At 35.2% G+C, this 24,962-nt stretch overlaps 1 protein-coding gene across 3 annotated transcripts in view; it reads left to right on the top strand.

The window, feature by feature from the left end:
* Positions 1-24,962, top strand: part of CNOT2 (CCR4-NOT transcription complex subunit 2) — a 111,249-nt gene that overhangs the window by 35,133 nt on the left and 51,154 nt on the right. The window contains exons 1-2 of one of the 3 annotated variants that reach the window (XM_082851018.1): positions 5,648-6,813; positions 20,414-20,471. In XM_082851018.1, coding sequence (XP_082707144.1) covers positions 20,451-20,471 — 21 coding nt within the window. In that variant the 5' untranslated portion in view covers positions 5,648-6,813; positions 20,414-20,450. Of the gene's footprint in view, positions 1-5,647; positions 6,814-20,413; positions 20,472-24,962 lie in introns of those variants that run through there. The other 2 variants (XM_082851016.1, XM_082851017.1) reach the window with 2 other exon arrangements.

Below are 24,962 nucleotides of genomic sequence, written 5' to 3' on the forward strand. Positions count from 1 at the left end.
GCTCCCACCAACCACCATCTATTTTACTTATTGTTTATCTTCAGTAGACATGTATAGTTGTTTCAGCATTACTAATCCATAGCCTTGTAAGGAATCACTTTACCAACCAGAACACAGTGTTTATATAGAGTTCTTTTTTTCTGTTACAGTTACCAGTCACAATACCATCTTCCAAAGTTATTTAGGCCAGCACCATTTTCCATACCCCCTTCAGTGTGGCTGTGTCATACATTTGTAATACAGTTACTCTTTTGCCAGTTCTGTATTTCTAACCTCCTAGTTGATTTTTAAGATTTGCATACATTCAGCTTTACTCTTCATGTTGTGAAGTTCTATGGATTTCGGGACATGCATAGCATCTGTGTCCACTCCAGTACCATATAGAATAATTCAGTCTCTTTAAAAGTTCCCTCTGTGTCCCCTTTGTAGTCAGTCACTCCTCCAGTTCCCTGGCAACCATTGATCTATTTTCTCTCTCTACAGTTTTGCCTTTCCAGAATGTCATGAATGGAAACACTATATGGCCTTTTTGGTCTGGATTCTTTGCCTTATCAAGTGCATTTAAGATTCATCCATGTTGCATAAATTAATAGCTTGGTTTTTTTTTAATTGTTGAATAGAATTCTGTTGTGTAGATGTGTTGTTTTATTTATCCATTCACCTTTTGAAGAACATCTTCCATGGTATAAACATTCACGTATAGGTGTTGGTATGAGCGTAAGTTTTCAGTACACTTTGGTAAATACCTAGGGGCACAATTACTGGGTTGTATGTTAAGCCTATGTTTAACTTTATAAAAAACTGCCAAACCCTTCCAAATGTATTTGCTTTCATTTTTTAAAGATACTTTAGCTAGATTTAGAATTCTTGGTTAATAGTTTTTTATAATTTTTTTCTATAGTTTAAAAATGTTGAGGGGAGTTCCCTGATGGCCTACAGGTTCGTGTTCTGGGCTTTCACTGCCATGGCCCAGGGTTCAATCCCTCCTGGTCTGGGAACTGAGATCCCACACCCCTCACGGCCAGAAAAAAACTTGATTACCTCTCCCCTGATTTGAATTGTTTTTGGTGATAAGTCTGCCATCATTTCTCTCTCTTTTTCTCTATGTATTCTTTTTTCCCCTTCTGGCTGCTTTATGATTTCTCTATCACTGTTTCTCAGTAGTTTGACTGTCAAATGATGAAGTGTGTTTTTTTGTTCTCCTTAGAGGTTGTTGAAGTTATTGGATCTGTGAGTTTATAGTTCTCAACAAATTTAGGGAAAGTTTGGCCTTTTTTCCCTGTCCTCCTGCTCTTTTACTCTTTCTGGGATACTAATTACATTAATTTTAGACTGCTTGATATCACCCAACAGTTCACTGTCCCTAGTGATGATATCTCACTGTTCATTGTCCCATGGTTCCTTTTTTTTTTTTCCTAGGCTCTTTTCTCACAGTGTTTAATTTTGGAGTTTTTTCTGTTGCTATGTCTTCAATTCATTAAGCTTTTCTTTTGGAGTATCTAATCTGCTGTTAATCCTATCCAATGCATGTTTAATTAGAGATATTGAATTTTTATCTCTAGATGATCAGTTTGAGCCTTTAAAAAATGTTTTAACTTTCAAATAATTATAAATTCATAAGATGCAAAAATAGTACAAGGAGGTCCCATATGCCCATCACCTATCTTCCTCCAGTGATGTCATCTTACATAACTGTAGTGCATTATCAAAACCAGAAATCGGTATAACTTATTAGACTGCAAATTAATTCACTTTACCCTTTTCTGCATGCATTCACTTTTTTGTATGTTTTTATCATTCTGTGGTATTTTTCACATGTGTAGAGTCGTATAACCACCACCACCAAAAGCAAGATACAGAACCTTTCTGTCACCATAAAAAAAAATCCTCTTTCTGCCAACTTAGGTATTTTTGATACCTTGAAATTTTTTTCTTTTAATTTTTTTAAAAATTTATATAATTATTTATTTATTTTTGGCTGAGTTGGGTCTTTGTTTCTGCTCAGGGCTTTCTCTAGTTGCGGCGAGAGGGGGCTACTCTTCATTGCAGTGCGTGGGCTTCTTATTGCGGTGGCTTCTCTTGTTGCGGAGCATGGGCTCTAGGTGCACAGGCTTCAGTAGTTGTGGCACGTGGGCTCTTAGAGCATAGGCTAAGTAGTTGTAGCGCATGGGCTTAGTTGCTCCGTGGCATGTGGGATCTTCCCAGACCAGGGCTGGAACCTGCGTCCCCTGCATTGGCAGGTGGATACCTTACCTTTCTGGTACTATGTTCATAGTTTTCTTTATTTGCTTGAATGTATGGAATACATTTACAGTACCTCTTTAAGCCACTAATTCTATCATCTGTATAATTGCAGGTTTATTTCCATTTATTATATTTCACCTTGTTATGGGTTGTATTTCCTGCTTCTTTGCATGGCTAGTGTTTCTGATTGGATGCCAAACATTTAATTTTACATTATTTAATGATGGTTTTGTTGTATTGTTTTAAATATTGTTGGGCTTTGTTTAGGGGTACAGTTATGGTACTTAGAATTCTTTTGATCTTTTTGAGGCTTGGTTTTAAGCTCTGTTGGTGCTGGTCAAGAACATACTTCAGTTTAAAGCTTATTTGGTTTCATTACTGAGGTTTTCATTACCTTCTGAACTCTATTCAGTACCCTTTGTGTTAAAAGGTCCTACTCTCATTGATGGGAACATGAGCTCTGGGGATTGTTCTGCCTACTCCTTTTCAGAGGCTTTTTCTTCAGATTCAGTAGTTTTTTCACATGCATGAACAGATCATTACTTAGCTAAAACCTTGAGGGGAATCTCTCTCCATATCTTTGGAGCTCTTTGCAGCTTCCTTCTCCCCATTTGCCCTGCAAATTCTGGCTGTCTTGGTGTTTCCCCTAACTCTGAACTCTTTTTCCTTAACTCGGTGAGACTGTTGTGCTCCAGTTGGGTTCCATCGCCTAACCCCCTCCCTGTGTTTCAGCCTTGTAACTCTACAGGCAGTAGAGCTTACTTTTGTTTTGTTCTCTTGATGATCTCTGTCCTGAGATGGTGTTCAATGTCTGAAAATCATTGTTTCATACATTTTTTTCTAGTTTTCTAGTTGTCTAAGGTAGGAAGGTAAATACAGTCTCTGTTTTTCTGTCTTGGAAGGTATCCCTGCCTTATAGAAAATTTCATTTTAGTTTTATAAATATTTGTCTTTTCTGAGTTTTTAAATATTTATAGGACTTTGTGGGAAAAGCAGTGCATAAACTTTAATAAATTTAGGTACCTAGGGTGCATGTTCTCTCTCATGTTTTCTTTTTTTCACATATTCTCTGTGTCACACATATATTCACAGCCTTTTTTATCTATTCACTGTCCTTTCATTCCTAATATGATGAGTATCAACACAATCTGTTATTGAACATCTTTGTTTAATATAAGATAGTGGTGACAAATGTTAGCTTTTCATGTTTACCCAGAAGAAAATAAGAGTGCCTTAATTTCTTTTTCCCTTTGTTTACTGAAAGGAGATAATGATTTTTAGTTATTGTTCAATATAGAATGTTGATTCCTATATTGGTTAGAACACATACAGGCATACATCTTGTTTCATTGTGTTGCAGGAAGGGGGACCCCTTCCCTTCCAGGGCCCGAGAGTGGGCTCTTGTCTAACACTCTGAAATGAATTGTCCGAGGAGACACATGGGCTGACAAAGCAAGAGGCTTTATTGGGAAGGGGCGCCCATGTGGAGAGCAGCAGGGTAAGGGAACCCAGGAGAACTGCTCTACCACGTGGCTCGCAGTCTCTGGGTTTTATGGTGATGGGGTTAGCTTCCGGGTTGTCTCTGGCCAATCATTCTGACTCAGGGTTCTTCCTGGTGGTGCACGCGTCGTTCAGCCAAGATGGATTCCAGCGAGAAGGATTCTGGGAGGTTGGTAGGACATATGGACTGGTGTCTCCTCTCCTTTTGACCTTTCCCGAATTCTTCCGGTTGGTGGTAGCTTGTTAGTTCTGTGTTCCTTACCAGGACTTCCTGTTGTAAGATAACTCAAGCAAGTGGTTACTGTCGTGTCTGGCCAGGGCAGGCGGTTTGTCGGTGGTTCCCTTAACAACCGCACTTTGCTTTATTGTGCTTTATTATTCTATTGTGTTTTTACAAATGGAAGGTTTGTGGTAATCCTGCATCAGACAGGTCTGCGGGTGTTGTTTTTCCAACAGCATTTGCTCACTTCACGTCTCCATCACATTTTGGAACTCTTGAAATATTACAGACTTTTTTATTATTCTAATATTTGTTTTGGTGATCTGTGATCGGTGATCTTTGATGTTAGTATTGCAAAAAGGTGATGACTCACTGGAGGCTCCAGTGACGGTTAACATTTTTTAACAATAAAGTGTTTTTTAGTTAAGGGACGTACATTGTTTTTTTAGACATAATGCTATTGTATACTTAATAGACTACAGTATAGTGTAAACATAACTTATGTGCGTTGGGAAACGAAAAAGTTAGTATGACTTGCTTTATTGTGGTATTTGCTTTATTGCTGTGATCTGGAACTGAACCTGCAGTATCTTGGAGGTATGCCTATAGTGGCTGTTGTTTGAAACCCTAAGCCATGAAATACTTGAAGTTATCCCAAGATGGGGAAACAAAAGAAACAAAACAAGCTTTACTTTTGTACTAAATCCATAGTATTCCAAAGTTAATATTTTTTTAATCTGGTAAATGTACAGATTAAATATTTTTAATTATGTTATTTAGCATATAAAGTCCTAATTATCTCATATATATATATAATGTTACGCTGTTGAAAATAGAATAGCCTTGCCTGATTTTAGATTTCTAATATATCTTTTGATGAAACTGGTACAAATGGAAGATAGTACATGGACTTTAAACTTATTCTTAAACTTATTTAAGAAGGAAAACATGCTTATTTTCTAAGAAAAAACTGAAATTTTACACTTACTGTCCATTGAATTCAGACTTGTCATGAACATGTTAATAGTAAAGCAAGTACTGTTTTAAACTCTCTTAATATTATAAAATACATTAAAACAGGGTTAACGTTGTTTAGAGGATGCATAATAAATAGGTTTGTTCTCATTTTGTGACAGTCATGAACATTTAAGTTGGAGCTAAATGTATGTCACTTAACGATTCTTGAACATCTAATTCAGTAGATAGTTTTTCTTTATGAATAACCTAATTCCTTGCTAGATTATATTTATAGCAGTAAATATACTTATGCTTTAAAAAACCTTTCTCCTTTGTTACTTTTGAGAGAGACGTATTTAATTCCACTAGGACATATAAATTTGGTAATGCACATTTACATTTTTGCCATAGAGCCAGGCATCTCTGAAGTATTTCAGCCAAACATTTACAATGCAAGATGGTCAAAATTAAGTAAAAGTATATAGCACCCGCTAACTTGTGATCAGGCATAAGAGAGGAGGTGGAGTGTAGGTTTTCAGTACATGAATTCTTTTTAAAATTTAAATCTAATAATATTAATTTTTAATGTTTTCCTTGAAAAATTTTCTGACCTTCTTACTAGATTGCTTTTTAGACGTAATCCATGTGTATGTGTATGTGCATGTTTGTTGGTTTTAGTAAAATTGATTCATACTTCCTACGAAATTAAGTTAGATGTTTTTATTATCCTCTCTGAAAGTAAATTTTGTCTAATATTAAATAATTGCTCTAAATTTGAATATAATTTTTAGTGGTTAGCAACTATTGTTAGTTCAGTAGGTATACTAACTTACTACTTTCCTGGGGTAAACATTTTACTAAAAGTTAGGTAAAAGTAAAAGTAAGACTTTAGTCTTAAAAACGACTATTTACAAATTCTTTGTAGATACCACTTTTGAATTTTTGGTCTTTCATTTTCAATTTACGTTCTTGAGTTAGCATCTCTAGAGACTATTACCTCTGCTTCGGTGATTGATTTTTTTTTTTTTTTTTTGTACCTGAAGTTTACAGTGCCTAGTCATTTTGGACTTATTTAGCTCTGTCCAGGTTAAGAAATAAGCACCATTATTTTTCTGCCCTAATGTAAAAAAGCACATTCTATTAGAGCATGCATGAAATTGGAGGATTGAAGGACAAAGGCTTCCAGAAAGTTGACATGTGTTACTACTCTTCATTGGAGTAAATTTTAATAGAATATTGAGTTAGGTTTGCATCTGTTAATCATCCTAACATTATAGGATGAATTCCCATCTTATGGCATAGGAATAAACCTCATAAACTGAATGAATAGCGGCTGTATAAATAAGCATTTTGAGGGGAGGGATTTGAAATTAGATGACTGAATCTGAATTAATTGAACATTTCTGAGACTAACAGGAGGATGTTTATTTAAAAGGAAAAAAAATGTGTCAATTCAGGGCTGAACTTTTTTGTCCACTCCATTTTTATTCACTGTAAGTTTCTTTCTATGTGTGAGGTCTGGGAGACAGTTTTAATTGGAAGGGAAAGGTTTTCATATTTAATAACTTCTATCTCAAATAAAATGTCTGCCAGTCTAGCCCTCCCTGGATGGTTAAGAGGAAGATCAATTAAGATATAAAACGAGTACTTTTTGGTTTTGTTTTCTATGTATCGTATTGGATATTTTTGCTGCTGTTCATATGTTTACATGTTAGTAATTTTGACGGCTTTTGGATAATTCCACTCTAGAGGGAGAACTGGTGGGCGGTCCTTCCTGTGACACGACCCTTGAGTGACAGTTCTATTTGATTGCCTCCAGTACTGTGAGGAAAGGACACGACTCTATGGTGAGGACTGATGGACATACATTATCTGAGAAAAGAAACTACCAGGTAAGATCAAAAATTTTTTTCCTTTTTTCTGTTGGTCATATAGTTACATGAACTGTTTAACATGTTGTATTTAATTGGAATCAGGTTGGATACACCTCAGTTTGAAAAATTGGGGTTATAATTTTAAAAATAACGTATGTTGGGTTTGACAGTTGAAATAGTGGGAACATTTTTCAGAATAAAGCATGCTTATAATATAAATGTATATTTATTCTTATAAATAATGTATATATATTATTATAATAAATGTATATATATTCTTTTAGTGTCAGAACATAATTTTTCTGGTGTGTATATCTGTGTCAAAACTTAGATTATCTAAAACACAATTTATGACTTCATGGCTGGATTCAGAGCTAGTATTCCATAAAACAAAATGTTGATTGCTTTTATACATATTATTTCTGGAAGACTAAATCTGAAGTCTTAGGATCTATTCGGGGTACTAGAGCATCACAGGAATGTAGACAAAGTTGGTTAGAGTATAGAAAAAATAGAAATGAAAATCCCAGGGTACTCAGAGACCCCAATTCTATTGAGGTCTATTGAATTCTATTGACAGCAATCATTAGCTTGCTGTCCTTATAATGTTAGATTCTTGTTTTCTCATTTATTAAGTTAGTCAATAATATCCATCCCCTATGAAATATGTAAGGATGCTGAAAGGATGGTTGAGGTGTAATATTCCTGTTTTCTTTCTGAGCTTTTAAAAGAAGGTGAATTTTAAAGATAGTGCTATTAAATAGTGATTTTAAAAACTCTTACATTTGAATTTAATTTTTTCAAAGAAAATCTGCTTTATTCATTTGATAATAATTTAATATCAAATTATGTAATGACTCAGAATACACAGTAGTTCATAGTTAAGTAGGAATAAGCTTTAAGCTTCTTTCACAAATACATATCCAGCCTCCCTCTCTCCCTTCCACCCACAAGTTTTGTTCCCTCCAGGCTGTGAAGGCAACTAGTGTGATAGCAGCAGCTTTTGTTAACTAACCATTTATCTTCTAATCATTTATTTTAGCCCAGTTAGTCTTTTCTTCCCTCAGATTGGAACAGTGAACATTGGAGAAAATTGTAAATGGGTCTTCATGGTGAGATAACAAAGAGCCTTTGAACACAAGACTTAGGTTCTGGTTTGGGCACTGTCCATAATGAAAAGTAGTGTCATATTTAACCTTTCTAGAATTTGACCTAATTTTATGTCTGAAGTTTCTTGCCAGATTTTTATAATTTTAATAAGCCAGAGTAAGCTGTGGCTATGCAGAATCAGTTCTCCCTGTAACCTTTTCTGTTCTGAATTGTTTTTATAGAATTAATCAACATGGCCTCTGTTCATTACTTATACTTGCTGTAACTCCTGCCTCACAACCACTTCCAACTACCTTGACTCATAGGATTTTAATTGGTTACACTACTTGGGTTGTTGTATCTTTTGATAGATTCTGCTAAATTATTTTAAGAATGTTGTGATTCTATATTGTGTGGCTTTTCAGTGTTTATAATCCAGTTTGTAAAGCGTAAGCAGAACTTTTATATGATAACACAGTATGATTAATTTACTTTATGGAATCATATTAATAAAGAATTCCAAATTTTACACTTAAGAAAGGAATAAAAGGAGATTATATTTTATACATGAAGAGATTTCCTAATTCCTGTTCATTCTACTCTAAAAAAATGGTTTAGAGTCACACTGTTTCGGTCACATTATTTACAAATAATCCAGGTCTTTTAGCTTACCTGAAAATGCATTCTTGGTTAGGGTTCTTCTGCCTGAAAATATTTTCCCTTTTCTCTTTTCTTGTTACTTAGTGACAATTAGTGCATGTTGAAATATTCTTGGAAACACTTGTTTAAATTGCCATTGTAAAATTATTTGTAAAAACCTCTTTTGAAAAATACATGTATAGAAATATAATTTCCTGTCTGATAATTATGATGAGTATATTAAGAGCATATGGGAAACTCAAAGGAATAGTAAGTAAATTACTAATATTTATATTGGTAGCACTAAGAGTTTGTATATGCTGAGATGAAATGATCTGGATTTTTAACAATTCCATTTTGGAGGAATTTTATTTGTTGTTTTTCATGGATAAAGTAGAATTTCTTTGTAGCTGTGTTTATACTAATTAATTTATCTTTGAGGCGTTTTGTTTTTGGAGGTTACTTGATGTCTTATAGTGTTATTTAAGCATTCTGATAATAATAAGCTAATAGTCCAGAGTTTAATAAAAAGGATAAAATTTCCCCAGTTCTCCTTTCATTGTGGACTTGATTAAAGACTTAGGAACTCATTTGGGAAGGTGCATTCCCTCAGCTTTGTGCTAAAACCTAATGACTTTTAAATGGGTGTTGGTTGAAGTATTGATTTTTCTATTGGTATCTACTTTGTGTGTTTCATTTGTCACTACGAATTTAAGCCCAGTTAAAAGTTTTTTGAGTATGACTAGAGTAATTGAAGTTTATTTGCATAGACAGACTGGTATATTAGTTCAGATGAGATAATTTAATTATGTAAATGGTTTATAGTTTATTCTTTTAGAAAGATTGTCAAGCGTCTTCCAAGGAAATGTAACTCCAGTTTTTAGCTAGAATTTTCTTTTCTTTCTCTAATTTACACTAATTTATTCCAACTATGAGCATGCACAAATTTAACCATATTAATTACCAGGTTAACTTACCAGTGCCTTCTTCCCCTCTGTTATATAATGCAGACGAGCTCCTAAACATTACATATAATCTTTGCACATTCTGACCCCGCATACTTTTATTTCCATTGTCTCCTCTGTTTGCTTATTGAGTAATATAAATGGAAAAGTTTTTCCATTGAGTAATATAAAACTGCTTTTAAATCTCTATGCTATGCACTTTTACACTTTAAGCCTTTACTTGTTTGGGTTCCTCTTCATGTAATGCCTCACCTTTCTTCCATGATTCAAGAATTAGGTATCAATACTTTCAGAAGCCATTCTGTGATGGGCTTCAGCATTCCTTCTCCTTGCTTTTGTAGCTTTTGTGCATACTTCTAGTTTAGTGTGTACCATGATACAATGTAGTTATGTTTATTTTTCCTTGTCTTGCTGTAGCCCCGTGCTGTCCAGTACCGTAGGCACTAGCCATAAGTGGTATTTAAATTCATTTAAACAAAATAAAATAATTTAATTTCTCAGTCACATCGACCACATTTCAAATGCTCAATAGTTACATGCTGTTAATGGCCACCATATTGAACAGTGCAGATATAGAACTTTTCCATTATTGCACAGAGTTGTATTAGACAGTGCTACTGTATGTTACAAGCGTCTTGAAAACTGGAGCCATATTTATTTTGGTACTGCCTGTACCTAGCATGGTTTCAGTTACATAATAGGTGTTCAAATGCATGTTGTTTCAATAAAATTAAAACAAAGAAAGAGGTGACAGGAAGAAACTGCAAAGTGTGCTGGGGAAAATGCCACTTATATATATATATCTCCAAGATTTTTAGAATGCTACTTTGAGGTCATCACATCATATGCTAGCTAGTTCAGTGTATGCTATTTATAAACTAGATCTAATGCATCCTAGTCTGTATGTTCCTTAAGAATACCTCATTATCTAGAATACCACATTAACTTTGTGGAATGTATCCTGTCAGAGAATGATGGCAGTGATTGTATTGCTATTTCCTCCTCCCCCTGCCATTAACTATTTTATTTCCTTTCTATTAGTTTTTTTAAATTACAGAGCTATAGAATGTGAAAGTTTACCTTCACAATTTTACTTTTAACAGTTTAGTGTGTATCTTTTCTAGTGATTATATAGGTGCAAATGTGATTTGTTGTCTTTGTTTTTAATAAATATGCGTTTTTCTACAGCTTGAGTATTGTACTTAATGGAGATATTTCCATGTCCCACCCTTCCACTGCCTCCTTCCCCAGAAGTACTCTGTTGTTTGAATTTTGTTTTATTCTTTTTGTTTTTATATTTTTATTACATATATATTTCAGTATATAGGTGCATCTTTATGTATCATGTGGCAATTTTTTGAAAAGTGATTCCCTATATTCTGTTATTTGGAATAGGAAAAAAAATAATGACTTTCCAGCCCACCCCAAACCGTAAACAATTTCCCAGATATTGCTAAAACACTCAACACCTATCTGACATTTCAGATATCTGACAATTCTGCATAATGTAAAGCATTTAAAACACAAGTTTCCTAATTATTTAACAATCAGTGGTGCACATACAAATTCATCTGGTACGTGTGCTTCCATTCAGTATGCAAGAGTATTGTACAATACTGTATACAAATTACATTTTTTTCTTTTGCACTGCAGTAAAAATTTAATGTAAACAAGCAATGAAGTACCCCATTTCTTTTATTATAAGTGATAACACATTATTGAAAATTTTTATCTTTCTGCTATCAGGATGTATTTTACAACTGATGGTATCTTAGAGTCATAGTTGTAACATAGTAGCTTATAACCTTTTCTTGATAGCTTCTAGTATGATTGAAAACAGCACCAGCATCAAAGCACTTGGAATCTGATATATTACGTACGTTAAAGATGCATAATAAAAAGAAAACTTAAAATGGAAAAGAATTTTTGAAAAATGAATACTTAGCAATTCAAGAGTTGTCAGAATAGGTCTAGCGCGTAGAACAGAAAGACGGAGGCTTTAGACATCCTTGCTGTTTGGCCCTGGGTTAAGGTGAGCAAGAGTGAGCTGAGGAAGGAATTTGTTCAAAAATAAGTACTTGAAATCAGTGAACTGGTTCATAGTTTACTGCTCTTGAAACTCTTGGAAACAAATGGCTGTAGCCACAGGATGAAGGAAGGGGAATAAAAAACTCAAATTGGTGACTGTTAAGTTGTCTTCACTTGCAGTTATACAATTCCTGCTAAAATGAGATCGCTTTTGTAATTGCACTTTAAATGTGATGCTTCTGCTCATGTCACGATCATATTATCAGCTGCAAAAGTTATTTTGACTCCATGACCTAAATATTTGTTTCAAATAAATTTTGACATTTATTTGTCATTCATGGCTCATCTTTTTCTTCTTCCTCTGGCCAACCAAAAACATCAAATTAAATGAATTCCCAAGTTCCTCATTGGTTGGTTTATTACGTGATGCTAACAATGTTGGTCTTTCTTTGAATGCATTATATGTTCTGATACTTTTTTACTCATCTTCTGAAATCATCAAATGAGCTGACATTTGTTTTCCACAAAGCAGGTTTCACTAAGGTACATGGTTCTATGGCACCCTTAGTATCTTCGTAATTTTTTCACAGTGCCCCTGGGCCAACAGAAATGTTAACAGTTTTGTTAAATTAAGTAATTAGGTCTAAACCACTTATGTAGTTCAGGTGGTATCTGATATCTGACAGATATCTGATATCTGACGTGTTCCCTGAGAAGATTTAAAATATCTGGCGGCATCCTTTTGTCTTCACTGTGGTGCTCCTTTGGGAACTTAGCTCTAGGCTTTTACACGTGAAATATTGTTTTCTCTTTCAGAAATACATTTTATATTTAAATAATTTGCCCCAATCATGAATATGGAATGTGTTCATCATTAAATAGAAAGTTAAAACATTAGTGTAGATACTTCTATCAATCAGAAAATATAGAAGCAAAGTTACTATTTTTTTAATTGAAGTATAGTTGATTTACAGTGTTGTGTTAATTACTGCTGTACAGCAAAGTGATTCAGTTATACATATATATACTTTTTTAAAAATACTCTTTTCCGTTATAGTTTATCATAGGATATTGAATATTATTCTCTGTGCTATACAGTAGGACCTTGATGTTTATTCATCCTATTGGATATATACCTATATATCAATGTATATGTCGATATATATAAAAGTTTACATCTGCTAACCCCAACCTCCCACTCCATCCCTCCCCCAACCCCTGCCCCCTTGGTAACCACCAGTCTGTTCTGTGTGTCTGTGATTCTTTTTCATAGATAGGTTCATTTGTGTCATATTTTAGATTCCACATTTAAGTGATATCATATGGTATTTGTCTTTCTCTTTCTGCCTGACTTAGTATGATGATCTTTAGTTGCATCCATGTTGCTGCAAATGGCATTATTTCAGTCTTTTTTATGGCTGAATAGTATTCCATTGCATATATGTACCACATCTTCTTTATCCATTCATCTGTTGATGGACAGATGTTTCCATGTCTTGGCTATTGTAAATAGTGCTACTATGAACATGGGGGTGCATGTATCTTCTTGAATTACAGTTTTGTCAGGGTATACACCCAGGAGTAGGATTCCTCGATCATATGGCAACTTGAGGAACCTCCATAGTGTTTTCCATAGTGGCTGCACCAATTTATATTACCACCACAGTGTGAGAGTGTTCCCTTTTCTCCACACCCTCTCCAGCATTTATTATTTGTAGACTTTTTAATGATGGCTATTCTGATTGGTGTGAGGTAGTACCTCATTGTAGTTTTGATTTGCATTACTCTAGTAATCAGCAATGATGAGTATCTTTTCATGTGCATATTGGCCATCTGTACGTCTTCTTCGGAGAAATGTCTATTTAGGTCTTCTGCCCATTTATTGATTTGATTTTGTTGTTGTTATTGAATTGTATGAGCTGTTTGTATATTTTGGAAATTAAGCCCTTGTCGGTTGCATCATTTACAAATATTTTCTCACAGTCCCTAGGTTGTCTTTTCATTTTGTTTATGGTTTCCTTTGCTGTGCAAAAGCTTGTAAGCTTCATTAGGTCCCATTTGTTTATTTTTGCTTTTATTTCTATTGCTTTGGGAGACTGACCTAAGAAAACACTGGTGCATAGTTACCTTTTAAAATATCTCAGGCCTTACTTAGATTCTGGGATGATTGCACTGATGGTGACAGCTTAGTTTTTTGTTTTTTTAATTTTTCTGAATTCCCATATAAAAATAGAACAACTAGATAGAAAACCAAAACCCATGAAAACATTTGTAACAAAAACTGGGGATGAAATATCTCCATGAACCTCAAAATATAAGCAGGTGAAAGTCTAACAAAAGACCTAAATTTATCAGTTTTTATGCATGAGAACATAGAAGCATTGGGGTGTATGGACCTGGGCATAGAAGCACCTCAAAGTGGTGAAGAGACATTTTGAAAGTGGTAAGTGTGATTAGCCAATTTGAAATTGGGGAGGTTTTGCCCACTTTATTAGATCAGAGTTAAGGGACCTGTGGTGAGGCCTAAAGTGACTTGAGCTGCCTAGCTCTGAGCTCTCAAGACTGACCCACCAGTGCTCCCTTCCAGGACCCTGTTGAGAAGTTTCTGGGAGTAGAATCAAAATTGAGCAGGATAGGGACAACAGGGACAGAGGAAAGAGAAGGAGCAGATTAAAGTGGGAGAGGGGAACAGAGACAAGAAAACCTCAGCAAACTTGCCATTGTACTTTTAGAGACTGCATGAAAACAACAGAAGGAGCTTTATGAAGTTAGAGAAGTTTTCTGAACCATGTTGTAGTCTCAAATTTTATGAAAATTAAATTCACAAAAGGTCTTCTAGGAATATGTTTAGGTGTGTTTATACCAATTTTGAGTCCCATCAACAGTGTTCATATTGATCTGACATTTAATAATGTCAAATTTTTAATTTTTCAAATTTATTGAGGTTGTTTGAGACATATTTCCCTATTGAAATTAAAAGAAGATATTCTCATGTCTTCTTAAAGATTTTTAATTTTGTCTTTCATGTTTAAATCCTTCTGAGATTGATTTTTGTATATGGTTTGAGGAGACCAAATTCCTTTTCTTGGCGTAAAGATAATCAATTATATTAGCATCATGTATTGATTTTGTTCTTTCTTCCTCCTAATCAGCAGTGCTCTGTTATAAATCAGTTCGTTTATATTTGTGGGTCTGTTTCTTATATCTGTTTTATTACTTTGATGTGTTTGTCTCTGCCTGCACCAGTGTCCCACATTCTCAACTACTATAGCTTTGTGTTAAATCTTCGTGTCTGTCTCTCCACCTTGGTCTTTATTATTTTCTTGACTTCCTTGGCCTTTTGTTCAGTGACAGATTTAGAATTTGAAAAAAAAAAAAAAGTCATTGTGTTTACAAGTGGAATTTTATTGACTTCATTTTTATTTGGGGAAGAAATGATATGTTTATGTTATTCTTCCTCTCCCTGAATTCATACACTGAGGTCTTCTGTATTTTCTCTCAATAAAGTTGTATTTTTTTTAATAATGGAATTATAAATCTTTAGTCAGAGTTATACATAAGTACTTTTGTTGCTTTTTTTTGGTAAATTGTATTTTTAAAATTATATTTTATAGATGTTACTGTTATATTGACATACAGTTGACTTTTAAACTTGATTACTGTTTTTTTGGCTGCATCAGGTCTTAGTTGCGGCACACGGGGTCTTCGTTGAGGCATGCAAGATCTTCCGTTGTGGTGTGGGCTCTTTGTCGGGGGGTGCAGGCTTCTCTCTAGTTGTGGTGCGCGGGCTCCAGGGCGCACGGGGTCCAGAGTACGTGGGCTCTGTAGTTTGCGGTTCGCAGGCTCTCTGGTTGAGGGGCATGAGCTCAGTAGTTGTGCTCGGGCTTAGTTGCCTCACGGCATGTGGGATCTTAGTTCCCCAACCAGGGATCAAACCCGTGTCCCCTTCATTGGAACGTGGATTCTTTACCACTGGACCACCAGGGAAGTCCCTAAATTTTTATTCTTATAATTTATCTGTAGGTTATTTGTGGGGTAGGTTCTTTCATGTAAATAAATGTATCATCTGGAAATTCCAGTTTTGATACTTTACAATTTTTGTAACTTGCGTTTCTTTTCAGAACGCACTCATATTTCTGATACAAGGTTGAGTAGAAGTGTTAGTAGTAGGAATCTTTCTCTTGTTATTTGTCTTACAAATTTTATCACCAGTAAATATGATGTTTGATGAAGGTTTTGGGTTTTTTTGGTAGATATTCTTTATCAGGATTAAGAAATTATTCATAATGCTACCTATTTAAATATTTATATTAAATATTTATATTTAAATATTAATAATATTTAAATATTCTTAAATATTTTTAGCACCTTTTTTCATCCGTAAGATTGTTGACTGTGTGCCTTTTCATCTTATTTGTCACCCTTGCTTTAAATTTATTTTTTGTTTTATACTCATCAATTTATACTCTTTAAGTTATTGATATTTCCTTTTATTCCTTAGGTTTTGTTTTACTGTTCTTTAGTCTTAAGTGTTTTTAATTTTCCAAACTTATGAGGCTTTTCTAATTATCTTCATATTGCTGCCTTCTCACATATTCTGCTGTAGCTAGAGAATGTGATCAGTATGATATCAATTATTTGTTTACTTACTTGAACAAAATGCATATTGACCAGTTGGCAGGTGTATTGCTCTGTTTCCATTAGATCAAGTTCATTAATCTTGTCTATGTCTTCTATACCCACATATTTATCATTATTTTTCACATTTTTACCATTATTTTGTTTAGGTTTCGACTCTAATATATCTTCTTTTATTTATTTAATCATTTTATACATGCTTATGTTTAATATGTGATAAATCCAGCAGCTGAAAGTTGCCACAGATCATTCTCATGTCTTTTTCTTCTTCTGGTTCTCACTTATGATACCTTGATTCCTTGTAGGTGTGTAAGTTACCATTTTATGTTTCTTAGAAATCTGTGTGACTTCTTTGAGGACTAGATGGAAAGACATTTTTCCCAAGGGGATTTGTGTTTGCTTCTGCCAGTGCCTAAGACACTATCAATCCAGGAGGTTGTGTTTTTTTCCTTCCTTCCCTTCTTTCTTTATAGTATCATTTTCCTTCTACTTGAAGGACTTTAAATTTTTTTAAAGCTTTTTAAGTTATGTGTAACATAGACAACATTAAAATCATTAAATTTTTATTTAAGAATTTTGCATTTTGTGATTCCTTTCACTGCCTGTCACCTTACCTTAGTTCCTCGAAAGTTTGAGTCATGATCTTCAAGATAGCCCCTTTAAAAAGAAAGTTGGGCTTCCCTGGTGGCGCAGTAGTTGAGAGTCCGCCTGCCGATGCAGGGGACACGGGTTCATGCCCCGGTCCAGGAAGATCCCACATGCCGCGGAGCGGCTGGGCCCGTGAGCCATGGCCGCTGAGCCTGCGCGTCCGGAGCCTGTGCTCTGCGACGGGAGAGGCCACAACAGTGAGAGGCCCGCGTACTGCAAAAAAATTAAAAAATAAAAATAAAAAAAGAAAGTTTACCTAACCCACAATTGTCATGTCAATCCACAGTTTTTTTTTTTTTTTTTTTTTTTTTTTTTGCCGTGCTGCGTGGCATGTGGGATCCCAGTTCCCCAGCCGGGGATCAAACCTGCGCCCCCCGCAGTTGGAAGCATGGAGTCTTAACCACTGGACCGCCAGGGAAGTCCCAGTCCACAGTTCTTTTAGTTGAGCTTCTTTTATCTCTGCTTGAATATGGGCATACTGATGACATATACTTCAAAAATTCCCCACCTATAATCTTTAGGATCTAGTTTCTTCAAGCACTTTACTTTAGGGCCACTTTTAGGGTTAGAGTAGATGAATATACCTGGTTCTCAATTTCACATGCCCTCTAAACATAAGTTCAAGTCATATTCACCCTAAACTATCACATCCTAGAATAGGACAGGTCTTTGGTATATTCCAATACCTAAGATAAAAAAGTATGATAGTGTGTGACATTTGTTTCTCCGGAGCAATTCAGTTTTTCCACAGGTAGAGAGGTAGGGTAGAGGGGTGGTTCTTAAGTCTGACTGACTGTTCTGTAAGCAGGTTAAGGAAAGAAAGCGGAGGATCCCACAGCTCAGAATGTAGGTCTTCACCTCTCAATTTTCAAGCCCATGCCTCACCCTCACCTATGCTTCGGCTAACTTCTAAAATTTGGAGTCTATCCACTTGGGTTTTTGTGGAGATTAAATCTTTAGTATCTTACTGGGGTTGCAGGAACTGGGTATTCTTCATGATAACTGTGATAGAGAAATATTTTCAATCTAATGAGAGTCCATAGGCCCTACCCTTCTGTGCCTCAATTTGAGGTAAAAGTATATCTTATAGGGGTTTTGTTATGAGTAAGTAAGGTAATATATATAAAGTGCTTTGAGTAATACCTATCATTTGATAAACTCTCAACACATATTAGTGCTTATTTGTACCAGGCCCACTGTGTTAGGCTGCTGTAGTGGTACACTGTTCTCAAGGAGTGCATATTCCCATGGACTACAGTGCAACCCAGTGGCTCTAAGTAGTATAATTTTTCTAGTGGGATTTTTTGATAGAAAAGAAATGTGTGTTGTCTCATATTAAACTGTTAAGTCTGAAATACTCGTGAAATAACTTTTTTTAAAAAGGTAATCTAACTTGAGAAAAAGTTTGGGAAATAGAAAAAAAAAATTTTCATCTCCAAATCCTTATTTGGTACTTCTCATGGCATGGCATTCTAACCACTGAAGGTGTCTGTTAGTCTATTAGGTATTTTGGAAGTGGTTGTCAATTTCAGTGGAAAAAGGCATAAAACAACTTTATTCATATGTTTCAGAAATGCAAAAATTAACATTAATTTTTGACATAATTCCATTAAGTTTTAAAATAATTGTTATGCTCATAAAATTTTCACATGTACTGTAAGCACTGCAGTGATGGGTTACTGTCAGATAACGCTCAAGTAACAGCATGTGTGGAGTAAGAGGAGGACACGTTCATGTTATGGGCCTACTCAGTGCCAGGCACTGTTCCAGATTCTGTGGAGACAGAAGTGAACAAAGAGACGAAATAAATAAATAAATTCTGTTCTCGTGGAGCTGATATTTTAGAGTATAGGAGGACATTAGACAAAATAAATAAAATGCATTGTGTATTATATTTTGATACATGCTATGGAGGAAAAATTAAAACAGGAAAGGGGATAGAGAGTGCATAAGGGGTTGGGGAAAAGGACAGTATACTTTTAAATAGAATAAACAGTGAAGTCCTCACTAGGATGGCTCAATATATGAAGTATGGTGAGGTGAAGCCATGTAGATACCTAAAAAGAAAGCATTCTTGAATGGTACAAGGAGTACAAAGGTCTGAAGACAGGAGTATGCCTTTTGTGTTTGAGGAATGGCAAGGGGAGTGGGGCAGTCGGGCAGGAACACAATAAGAGAAGGGGGAAATGGTAGGAGATTGCAGGTAATGAAGGGTAAGTTCACTAAGGCCTGGAGGCCAGAGTAATGGTGCAGGAGCATTGTAAATGTGTTTTCTTCTTTACTCCTTTTGATTTGTGATGTTCTTTATTCTGAGCATCAAATGGGTAAAGTACATAAGGGTATAAATGTAAATATATTTAGCGTATTACATTGTAGATGCTCACTGAATAATGTTTACTGAATTAATTTATATGGCAAGATGTTTAGAAGTATTTTAAAAGTCCTGTGTTCCCTTGCTAAAGGAATACTTTTTATTTTTAATTGCTTCATATAACATAATTTAGGATTCTGATACTTCACTATATGTAATTTACTGTTTTAAAACATTTGCCACCTCCAATAATATTTGTTATTGAGTAGATGTTATCTTTAAATAACTTAAATGAGCATCTATTTTTATTAGCTTTAGTAGTCATAATAATCAAGAGTCTAGTTTCCTCTGAATCAGTAATTTACTTTTTATATTATAAAGTGAGGATTCATTCTCATAAAAGTCACAGTTTAAGTCCTGTATTTAGATTTATTTCTTTAAAAGTCTATGATTTTTTTATCATCTAGTTTGATTAAAGTTATTTTAGTTGAGGGGGTCCTCATTTGCTTTTATCAGAGTGGAACACTTTTAAAAAATTAGTCTCCTCCCAAGGAATATACTTTTTTTTTTGGCCATGCTGCACGGCTCGCAAGATCTTAGTTCCCTGACCAGGGATCAAACCCCGGCCCCCAGCAGAAGTGTGGAATCCTAACCGCTGGACTTGCCAGGAAATTCCCCCAAGGAATATCCTTATACCGAAAGTTATCCCTGGGTTTTGAAAAGCTCATTGGCCCAATTTTAGGAATTTAAATATCAATACATCGAAATAGTCCAGCTGTCATTTTGCTGGCTGATGGTATTAATGTTAATGCGTATGAGAGCCTTAGATTTAATGTTGAGTGCTTAGGAGAGCAAGAAAGTATTCAAGGGGCAGATAGGCAGAGTATTTTAACATATTGTCTTGCACGTTTTTATGATGGCCAGGTGAGCCCTATCTTCATTTTCTGTGTGCAAGTTTATAGAAAGCTCTACTTGTGCGCTTCACCCCCCACCCTCTTTGTTTTGATTAGCACTTTGAATCAGTCTGAGGTGAATCTGGGGTTGGGGAATGATGAAGAGGTGAACAGGGAGTCATAATGTTGAAACTGGACATTCAGATCTTTATAGCATGATTTCCTTATTTTTCAAAGAGCGGAAGAATCCCATCGTTTATCATGTTCTGGTTGGACTCCTTTCTTATCGTTTGCTGGAGTTTGAACTTCAGAGCTATGGTGTCAACCCTGCTGTAGTATCTCAGGGGCGCTCCTAGTGCGGGGCTGGTGCCATGGCTCACCCTCCAACCTTTCCTTCTTCACTTCAGCCTCCAGCCCTGAGCTTTCCAATCCCCAGAGTAGCCAATGTTGAAAGAAATTGCACAGGTAAGTAGGTGGTGGGAAAGACCGGGGGAAAAACGGTGCTGTCATCAGTATTTTAAGGGTGGATTTTGGGCCATTTTGTCAGTGAGTCATTTTGTTAGTTTAAAAATATAGTGTTTCTTATAAATTATTTTTTTCATAAAATTATCTCATAAATTATTAAAGTCCTAGTGTTCTAAGAAATAATTTCATTTCTTATTAGTTAGATGTGAAAGAGGGAAAACCTTAAGCTGAATAAACCATTAATGTTGTAATACAAAGGAAGTTTGTTAGATTTTTTTAAAACTTCATATTCTCCACAGAGTATAGCAGGACCAGAAAACTCATGTTCAGAAAAGAAGCTAAGAGAAAAGGTCAGGGAAAGCATAAATCCATAGACTAAAAATTTGATACATTTAACTTGGTATCAGAAGGAGGCATATTTTAGTTTCCTTCCACTAGCTTTAGACATGCTGTTCTTCCCTTTCCCAAAGTTTCAGGCAAGTAGCTATATTTTTAAAATTTGAAAGAATAGAAACTTCAAACATCTTTTTCCTTGAAATCTAGACAGGAAGACTGGAACATTTCTACCCATCTCTAGATTTGAGGTTAACAAAGATAAGTATAGAAGCAGTGAAGGCACAATATCTGGTACAAAGTTCAGCAAACATTTGTTGAGTGAACAGCTCACCCAAATTGTGTGTGTGTGTGTGTGTGTGTGTGTGAAATGCTAACACTCCTGTCATTTTCTGCTTGTGTTCCTTGTATCCGAAATCATGATCTAACAATACAGATTTTTTTTTCTTAATGCAGAAGTTTTAGAAATAGTTCTATAGCAGTGTAGCCCTGGGTCTGCACTACTTTGCTCACAAATAAATACTATCATTTTAGGTTCTTCTCAGAAAGGCTTCAAAAATTGTTTCTTGGGCTTCCCTGGTGGCGCAGTGGTTGAGAGTCCGCCTGCCGATGCTGGGGCCGCGGGTTCGTGCCCTGGTCTGGGAGGATCCCATGTGCCGTGGGGCAGCTGGGCCCGTGAGCCGTGGCCGCTGAGCCTGCGCGTCTGGAGCCTCTGCTCCGCGACGGGAGAGGCCACAGCAGTGAGGGGCCCGCGTACTGCAAAAAAAAAAAAAAAAAAAAATTTGTTTCTTTAGTTCTCCCAGATCTATCCCATGTAATTCTTATTCACGTTATTTCTAGATTCTTTTGCACATAACAAGACATTCAAAATTATACCCAGGAAAAATAGAATATAGCCTGTGATGGCTAACATTTCTTCAGAGAAAGTATGTCAGGATTAAAGAGATTGGGGCACCAAATACTTGGCATTTCAGGTCTCAAAGCAGGGCCTCAAAATACAGAATCCTCAGCAGTTTCTCTCTCCTTCCCTCTAAGTTCGAGCATTTCTTAAATTTATTGGGAGGCTTGTAGAAATCCATATCCCCCAGCAAAGCAGACCATCCATCAGTTTCTTATGGATTCCCACCCTCTCTCCTCTGCATTAGGGAGTGCTCCCCACCCCCACCTCTGACACTGGCGTAAGGTATTCAACCTCATTAAAAACATTTCCTTCATACTTAGAGGATTTGTTTTATATTCTAAACTTATGGGCTTTCTACTGTTATATGTTCTTCCACTTGTAATTTATAAATTTATATCTTAATATTTAAGGATAAAATATTGCTTATTTTAATTTTAGGCCCTATTGTGTGAGTTCTCAAATCTAACTTATTGGTCATAAGGCATACCATTTATAGTTGGTTTTTCAGTTAATATATGATGGTGTGCTTTTTTTACAGTTAGCACTTTTTGAGTTATTAGTGTTTTGATTTTAGGATGATACACGTGTCTTTTAAGCTTGTATGTTAGTGGTTATAAGTTTGAATCTGTATGAGTCATATTGATACAGGCAACTTTAAGAATTTGAAAAACCACAGAATCTGTTTCTTCAAGTTGAAGCATGCACAACATATTCTCCCTAGATCAAAGTCAGACTGATCAGGAGCGCTGATAGGCCTTTTGGTAATACTCTTTAGAGGGTTTGTAGATTTGGTGGGGGCACACCCTAAGGTATGGTGTACATGGTTTTGGGAATGTCATCTCAGTAAAGCAGCTTCAGGTACCAGATTTCAGTAAACAGTTTTTGGATTAGGAAGAGTGATGTGTTTTCATCGCTCTCCTGGCATGCCCTCTCTATCTTTTTATCAAATGTGAGCTACCCTGTTTTGTGGGGGATGATATCTCTTACGAAGTATTCCTGTAACCCCTGTACAGAACTCTGTGCCAAAATATTTAACTACTCTCCAAAATAATGATTGTTGATATGTTCCTGTAAGCCCCTAGTTTCCTGCTGAATCACATTTCCAGTCAGTTTCCTTTGCATCTACCTGTTAACTGCCTTTTCAGTGTTCATTAAGCCTTTTATTGCTCATTTATCAGGCAGTCTGCATTTACTAAAACTATGAAATGAATTGCTTTTATTTCCGTATCAATTTAAGTTGATGAATTTAGAAATTATCAATTTAAAATTTATCTAAATCTTCACTTTTTTTAGATCCATCCTAAGTAGATTAGTAAACTATTCATTATACATTTATTTATATTATATCAAGCCACAGTATTCTAGAACTAGTAGGACTTCGAGTAGTATGTTTTTTAATAGGAGGAAAGATCATTCTTTTCCTAAAGACTTCCAGATATTAAATTCTTTGTTCTTTGAGGAGCTAGATTTTTTTCTAATGTAAGTGCCTTTCTCTTCTTTATTTAATCCCATTTCTTTTCTTTTCTTTCTTTTTTTTTTTTTTAGTGTTTTCCGGAACGAAATAAAATTAGGATTATTTATAAGTTGTGAAGTAGGATTGGTAGCTCAGAATTCTATTACCAAAAAATACCACTAAAACAAATTCCTTGGGTTATAAATATTTCTAGGTGGTAGTATATCATATTTGATATAGGTGTACAGTATTCTAGTTCCATAGATTTTGGGCAGTGTCTCAGTGGATTTGACCTATCAGCTTTTCCCTCTAAAAGCCAGTAATAAAGATAACCAGATTATCTTCAGATATTATGGCTTCTCATGATTGGTTTCAATTTTGATTGACTACATCTTGATAAAGGCAGATAAATGTTAAAGGAAATTGACTGTGATTTTTATTAATTTTCTGCCTGCTTTATAAACAACAGAGAACTTGTGTGTATTTGTATGGGTGTGAAGTGTTTGCTGATAGTGAATATGAAATTGGGAGGGAAAAGTAAGAAGTCAGATTTTGTATTCAGCAATCAGAGTGAAATAGTAAAATCTCCATTAGGGAAACAGTAGTAAAAGAGCAGTCCTGTCACCCCCAACCCCCACCTACATTTGGTTCTCTTTACCCTTTATAATACAGGTGGATGCATACTCTGTTGCTAAAGATGAAAAGTTGCTGGCTATAGAAAAGTCTTCGTACTTCAGTGTTGTGAAAGAGTTGATTTTATGATGGGACACGTGTATCAGCATGTTAACAGTAAAACTCCTGGCTACTTTAGAAATAGAATCACAAGAAAAAGTTGCCATCAGGGATTTGGTCTTGTTTTAACCCAATTGGTAAACATATTCTACTCGTTTAATGCTACAGTGTCTATTTCAGTAGCTTATAATAAAAATTTAGAGTTTTGTAATAACCATTCTAATTCCTTGAATGATTAAATTATGTTCACTGTATTTTGAAAGTAAAAATATTAGTTAATTTGGAATATGGAAATAATAATTACTTTTTAATTGATGTGGTGGTGGTGTTCTTTCTTTTAAGCATAATTTTATTCTAAAATTAATGTTGCTTTCTCTAAAATAGATATGATCAGTCTGGTAGAGACTAGCTTTTGTTTCACATACCTCTGTCCAGGCAGTTCATTCTCATTCTTCCGCTAAAGAGATCTTTTTTTGACATGCACAAATATTTGATGTGGCACCCTCTGCTTACCATTGTTTACTGCAAAGTAAGCCCCACACCCCTTTTTGCCCTTTACTGCTTCTCCCGTCATGAAGCTTACAATTTGGGGAGAATACAAACATTAAACTATTAGTTGTATCTCTGAGAGTCAGTGTACTATCGTGGTTAAAAGGGGGGACTCTAACAGATTGTCTGGGATCATATCCCATCTCTGTCAATTATCAGATGTGGAATCTTGGGCACATCAGATATGTGACCTTGGGCAAGTTACCCAACTTCTCCAGTTCTCAGTTTTCTCATCTAAAAATGAAGACTAAATAAGTAAATACATGAGGATTACATACATGTTTATATAGTTATTACTAAGTAAATTATGAAGATTATGTAAATACATTTTGAAACATTTGGAGTATATTGCCTGGCATAGTAAGTGGTCAATAAAAGTTATTTCTTATTATTGTATAATTATAGTTATGATAAAGTATTTTCAATGACTGCAAGCCAGGGGTCCTGATTCAGTATGAAAGTTTCAAAGAGTGGGAGAAAGAGCATTCTAAGTAGAGGTATCAGCCTATGCAAAGGTCTGGAG

This window comes from Leucopleurus acutus (assembly GCF_964270905.1).
Source record: "Leucopleurus acutus genome assembly, chromosome: 11".
Classification (NCBI taxonomy): domain Eukaryota; kingdom Metazoa; phylum Chordata; class Mammalia; order Artiodactyla; family Delphinidae; genus Leucopleurus; species Leucopleurus acutus.